The sequence below is a fragment of the Triticum aestivum genome, chromosome 2B (genome assembly GCF_018294505.1).
Source record: "Triticum aestivum cultivar Chinese Spring chromosome 2B, IWGSC CS RefSeq v2.1, whole genome shotgun sequence".
Taxonomy (NCBI): Eukaryota; Viridiplantae; Streptophyta; class Magnoliopsida; order Poales; family Poaceae; genus Triticum; species Triticum aestivum.
The window spans coordinates 705,833,790-705,840,799 of NC_057798.1; the positions used below are offsets into that span (position 1 = coordinate 705,833,790).

Genomic DNA, 7,010 nt, shown 5'->3' on the forward strand with positions numbered 1-7,010 from the left:
CTAATCAATTTGGATTCCATATCTTTTTCGAGGTACTCCACTTCTCATGTGGAGACAGTGGCCTATTGTTAACTTGTGTCTTCAAACAATTATTGTTTAGCTAAATTGTTTTGAAAACCTCAGCTCTTTCTTTTGTACGTAAGATACAAGGGTGTGCCATACATTGTACTCTCTTACCTCCATCTCTCTCAGGATTTACATATTTACCCATGATACTAGAATGCTCTCTGCTCTGTCTACCTTCATCATTTCTCTAGCATGATGTTAGGTTTTGCTGCTAACATTTGACATCGCCTTGTAAACAGGTTACGACCCATCTTGGATGAGATCATTTCTGAGACCCAGAGGGCTTTCATTCCGGGTAGACTGATAACAGATAACGCCATCATTGCGTTCGAGTGTTTCCACAAGATCCAACACTGTCGGAGTGAGAGAGACAATTACTGTGCATATAAACTTGATCTTGCAAAGGCGTACGACAGAGTTGACTGGAGTTTTATGGAAGGTGTTCTACGGAAATCAGGTTTTTGCAAAATATGGACTGACTGGGTGATGCAATGTGTTCGATCTGTTAGATATTCGGTGAGATGCAATGGTGAGCTCCTAGAACCATTCTGCCCATCTAGGGGCCTGAGGCAAGGGGATCCACTAAGTCCATACCTTTTTCTTTTTGTGGCTGATGGCTTGGTGCATTTGCTGAAAAAGGAAATGGCAGAGAACAAGATTACGCCCATTAAGGTTGCAAGAAATAGCCCGGGGATTTCAAATCTCCTGTTTGCTGACGACAGTTTAATTTTCTTTAAGGCCAGCCCGGAGCAAGCGGAAGCTATCAAGAGAGTTCTTGCCTCTTTCCAAAAGTGTACAGGGCAGCTTCTAAGTGCTAGCAAGTGCTCGATTCTATTTAGTGAAGCATGCCCAGCCCAAACAAGAGAGGACATAAAAACCATTCTCAGAGTGCAATCAGAAACTTTTGAAAGTAAGTACCTGGGTCTGCCCACCCCGGAAGGAAGAATGTAGGAAGAACAATTCCAACCGATCATGGATAGATTTCGGAAAAGATGCAGTGATTGGAGCGAGAAATTTATGTCTTATGCAGCCAAGGAGGTTCATGTTAAGTCAGTTGTCCAGGCCCTTCCAACATTCACCATGAGTGTTTTTATGCTCTCAAAAGGCTTCTGTGAAAAATATGAAAGAATGATCAGAAAGTTTTGGTGGGGAGAGGATGAGGGACACAGGAAGGTCCACTGGATGTCATGGGAATGGATGACAAAGCCTAAAAGAGCGAGAGGCATCGGATTCAGAGATATGCACCTGTTTAATCAAGCACTGCTGGCCAAACAGGGTTGGCGACTAATTCAAAACCCAGATAGCCTATGTGCAATAGTTCTTAAAAGCAAATACTACCCGCAAGGGAATCTCCTGGACACGGTCTTTGCGAAGGATGCGTCTCCTGTTTGGAGAGCAATACAGTTTGGGCTTGAGCTGCTCAAAAATGGTGTAATCTGGAGGGTGGGGAATGGAAAGAACATCCAAATCCAACGGGATCAATGGATCCCAAGGAGGGAGGGCCTCATGACAGCAACTTCATTAGGAGGTCTCGGATCCGATGGGTTAACCAACTAATGCACTCTGACAGGAAGGAATGGAACGAGGAGCTAGTTAGACAAATCTTCTACCCTTTCGATGCAGATGAGATTTGTAAAATCCGAATTCCGTCCTCGGATGTGGAAGATCGGATTGCTTGGTACTATGAGAAAAGTGGTGAATTTTCAGTAAGAAGTGCCTATAAACTTGCAGCGGCAAGCCTTCCCCAACTAGCTCAAAACCCCTCAAGCTCGTCTTCAGACCCGAACGATCGTAGCATATGGGATCTCATTTGGAAAGCAAAAGTGTCGGGTAAAGTACGTATATTCGGGTGGAGGGTGGCTACAAGTACCCTTGCTACTAAGGAAAACAAGTGGAAAAGAACACTTGAACTAGACGCTACCTGCAACATTTGTGGAAATGGGACTGAAACTGAACATCATGCGGTGGTCATGTGCACAAAAAGCAGAGCATTGAGGGAAGCCATGAGGAAGGTATGGAACCTGCCTAATGAAAACAGATTTTGGTACACAGGTGAGAACTGGCTACGAACTGTGCTACATACAGAAAATGAGGAAATGCACGCCAAAATCCTGCTGTTGTTCTGGAGGTGCTGGCATATGAGAGAAGACTGTATCCGAAATAATGGCAGGGAATCAATCTGTGGCTCAGTACAGTTCCTGAAGCAGTATGAGGAGGAGTTGAAAAATGCAGAGATGAAAGATGTTTGGTCGGGTGGAAAAGATGCAGCATCAGTTCATGGTACTAGCGCCTGGGTTGATGCACTCCCTGGAAGTGCTGCTGCAGGCGCCGATGGTAAATGGATCCCGCCAATTAGAGGGGTGGTAAAAGTGAACACCGACGCTGCCTTTCGATCCGATATCGGGGAAAGCGCTACTGGAGCTGTTGGCCGAGACTACCGAGGCTCTGTCCTCATGTCTATCTGCAAGCGGCTGCCTCAATGCCACACTGCGGAAGAGGCTGAAGCCCGAGCCATTCTGGTCGGCTTGCAGGCCATATCCGGTCTGTTTAATGGTCAAGTGATCCTAGAAACAGATAACCAATGATTAACCAAAGAACTGATGGCTCAAAATCCCACACGATCTCCTCAGTATGGCCTAATCATGGACATAAAACGGGCTATAGCGTCGTTCTCTGGCTGCAGCATTCAGTATGCACAAAGAAACAGGAACTTCTTGGTCCATGGCCTGGCTGCTTTGACCAGGAGTTCAGGAGAGCAAGTGCTGATCGCCGACGTTCCGACTAGCCTTCGTTCCATCATGCTCTCTAAATGTATTGCCCCATTTGAGTAGGCTGCCTACTCAGTCTAAAAAAAACATTTGACATCGCCGCTAATCAATTTGTATTCCATATCTTTTTCGAGGTACTCCACTTCTCATGCGGAGACAGTGGCCTATTGTTAACTTGTGTCTTCAAACAATTATTGTTTAGCAAGGACATGTTAACTAGTGTTTTTTTGGATAAAGAGAGTTTTCAAGAAATTGTGGAGAGCTTTCTAGCTTGCAGTGCCTGGCCTGTTCATACTAACAGTCACGATATATGTGATGATTGTAGATCGATCACAGTTTCTTCAGTCTCATCTATTGACTATATTTATTCTGCAGCAAACAAAACCTTGTTGTATCCATCACTTTGTTGTATCCATCACTTTGCCATGAGCATTCAGCTCTGTTCTTACACATTGGAAAAACGTGTGTTGTATTGCAAAAACTGGAGTTCTCTTCTGGTGCTTGTGCTCTCAATCACCTCACTTATGTGTCTGGTTTGTGAGAGGTGAGAGGGGATGCAAAGCTGCAGGCTTTCCACATCCTATTTGTCAAACTCGCCTTCGATGAGTTTTGAGAAAAAACTATATACTTTTGTTATGTATACGAAACCTTGCCACCAATGTTCAGCTTCGGTACCTCAATGTGGTTAGGGGCGTACAAATCAAAATCGCAATGTAATGTTGTTCGGCTCATACGAGCAAAGGGGAATGACAAAGGTACTTGGTTTTTAATTCGCCGTTTCAAGAAAATGTTTGTGCAAAAACACAAAGAACCAAATGATTAGAGAGAACTGTATGAGGGCAGCTAGGGCAACTCTAGCAGATTTTGAAGCATATAGGCTTAGGTTCTAGCGACACAACGCAGATTAAGCAATGAGAATCACAATTAAAATATTGTTATTTACATTGCACAATATTCCTGCCATCCTCGAGAATGTTCAATCACCATAAGTAATACAACCGACTTGTCCTTGTCACAATTAAAATTGCGCCACTTGCTGCACTCTTTCACCTTTTATTGTTATTTACATTACGTTGCAACTCCACCATCACAAACAACTACAATGTTACAAATTTTAGTACTTACAGCGAATCATTGCAATTTTTGCACTTACCAATTCCTTCTGCTCCTTGTGCGATCAATGATTTACCTATAAAAAATATCTACAATTGACATCCTAGACTTGTGGGATGTTAGACTCTTTTCTTGGGTCATTGACGGGGATTGTAACACTTTTGGTAAGTTCAAAGTGGTGAGAAAACCATTTTACTCTGTGTGCTATTTTATTGTTTTCTACTAGTTTTATCACTATGGCTTCATATATTATTGATACTCTACTTGAAACTTTCCTATCAATTGGTAATAAGGTTTGTGAGGAACCTATTAAAGGAAAATCAAGATGTTTATAGAGTACCTATTGGTTATATCAAACATGTCAAAGCTAACAGCTATGCAGGAAATGAGAAAGATCACCCTGATGATCGTATTCATTCGCTTGATGAAATATGTTCCCTCTTTAAAACTAATGGGTTATCTCGTAATGACTTGAAGAAGATATTATTCACTTGCTTAATAGAGGGTGAAACTCTCAGATGAAATCATTATCTTGAAAACATTTATGCCATGAATTGGGAATGGCTAAATGGTGAAATTTGTAAGAGATTTTATTCGCTCCATAAAATTTGTATTAATAGAAATTATATATATATATATAATTCCGGACTTATGAGGGAGAGGGCATGGCCCAACCTTTTATGAGGGAAAAAAGTTACTAGTAATAGTTTTATCAAAGAGCTAGTAACTTTTATGCAAAGCTTCCCACTCATGTTAGTCAAATACTCCCTCCGTCTCAAAATAACTGTCTCAAGCTTAGTACAACTTTGTACTAGAGCTAGTATAAAGTTGAGACACTTATAATGGGACAGAGGGAGTACTTGATAGTTCTTTCTGAGGATGTTTTAATAATAAAACTATTGAGGAAGCTGGGATCTTCTTAATCTTATGACTTCCAACAACTAAGGGTGAGAAATGGATAAAGGTAACATAGTAGGTAAAACTATTGAGTACGAATGCATTAAGACTTTCACTGGAACTCGCGAATTTAGTGATATGAGTACTAATATGGTTTTGATTCCGAAGCACTTGTTAGTCTTTGTACGTTTTTTGCATCCATATTAACATTCTTAAGTCTAGCTGGGAGAAATATCATGAACCTTCCTAAATTTACAACGAAGGTAACAAATCTTCCTTCTCCTAGGAAAAGAACACAATTATATATGTGTTTGCTTTTACTTCTCTCATCATAATCAAGTTGTAGATGTTTGATCCTTAAAAACACATGGCAATGCGAGATGATAATTTATTATTGGACAAACAATTGAGCTAACATAATTCCAAGAACACAATTATTGTTAACAAAGTTTCCTCCTCCCGCTTAGTTCACCTTCATGAAGGAGAGAAGTTGGCGTTTCTTGGTCAACTCCTGCTCATGCAACTCTGCCTTGTATTTTCCATCTTTCCCCTCAAAGTGTGTCACATCAATGATGAGCTCATAGTTCATGCCAGACATGAGTTGTTGTCTGCCACTCACCACCTTGTTGAACTTGACCAGGCAGTTCACACGCTTGCTGAATTCCAACACCGCCCAATTGCCAAGCTCCTGGATGTGTTTGTCATTTATGTTCTTGATTGGTTCCCATCCATTAGCTCCTGTCGTGTTCCACAATCGGGTTCCCATCGATTCACCACAGCCCGTGGCTGGTACACCGATGGCATACACGATCACAACAACAACAATGAGTAGGAAACTGGTTGTCCTCATGGTGTATAAACTTTGCGATGATGAAAATTTTGGTTTGCTAGTGAGGTTTTGGAGCTTGATATAACGAGTTAGTTTATGTGGGGCTCTGGTGAACTGGCAATGTGAGTGGTTCCACAACAATCGAGATGGGGGTGGTTAAACAGACATCACTACAAGAGGCAAACATTACTTGGATGCATATCCAAACATGAATTTAAAATGACATTTATTACAACATTTTACTACGTTTATCCAAACATTAATTAGATGCATATCCGATACTTAATTTAAAACAACATTTTACTGCGTACATTAATTGGACACATACCGAAATATAGGCATTTTGAATGAGATTGACCGCAAGATTTTATTGGGTGTGACGGTTAGACAAATATTCAACAATTAGTCTAATGTTGTATCTATTACTACTTTTATTTCAGTATTAATTGATATACACCCAAAAAGGCATCTAGAAGGAGACTACTCAGATCAAAAATTTAATTGGAATGGATAGTATTATCCTGGAATGTTGGAATATTTGGGTCAAAGAAATGGGAAAAATCTTAAAAAGTGTAGGCTAATATGCTCTACCGCTAGAGAAGGTGGTAGTAGCCACTTGTCAGGTAAGAGTTGTCAGTGAACCTGGACTAGGTGCTATACTACTGTTGACTATCGAGGTAGCTAGTATATACTCCGCCGCCATAATGTGTGGCAGTAATCAAAAGGGTCGGATAGTAAAATAAATCAAAACCACTTATTTAACCTCTAATGATTTATGACATCCTTGTATCGATGTTTGAGTAGTAACTTGTTCTATGACGTGAGTTAAATAGTATTACACTTCTATTCAAATATTAGTCATGTTGCATCAATTATTACCTTTCTATTCAATTATTAGTCATGATTCAAAATACACCCAAAAAGGCATCCGGAAATATACTAATTAGATACAAAAAATGGATAGTATTACCTGGGATGTTGGAATATCCAAAGAAATAAAAACATATTGAAAAATGAAGCCCCAACAATCACTGCTTGGAAATTCCTACATTAGGACCTTACTTTGCTAGGTCATCGCCTCAAGAGAAAATATACTGAGAGCTTGCATAGGTGGATTGATTACCATCTTTGATGATGGTGTCTAGAATTGATTTTCACCTTTTTTATCACGATGATCCCTAGAACTGCCATTGGGTGATTTTGTTGTACTTTGTATCTTTCATCCTCTTCCTTATTATGTATATATGATTTTTTTTAATTTATAAAGGAAGGTCATGGAACAGTTGTTCTACGATTCATGGCTTAAAATAACAGACTAACAGGTCACCTTGTTCATG

The 7,010-nt window shown here is 40.3% G+C and overlaps 1 protein-coding gene across 1 annotated transcript; it reads right to left on the reverse strand.

The window, feature by feature from the left end:
- Window positions 1-5,198: 5,198 nt before the first annotated feature.
- Window positions 5,199-5,811, reverse strand: LOC123042216 (putative cysteine proteinase inhibitor 7). The gene has a single exon (XM_044464718.1). It carries the CDS (start codon window positions 5,692-5,694, stop codon window positions 5,308-5,310), a length of 387 nt encoding a protein of 128 aa, XP_044320653.1. The 5' UTR covers window positions 5,695-5,811; the 3' UTR covers window positions 5,199-5,307.
- Between the last annotated feature and the right edge of the window lie 1,199 nt (window positions 5,812-7,010).

What these genes read in the sequence shown, in the direction of transcription:
- LOC123042216 (XM_044464718.1), bottom strand. Translation starts at nt 5,694, where the DNA reads ATGAGGACAACCAGTTTCCTACTCATTGTTGTTGTTGTGATCGTGTAT.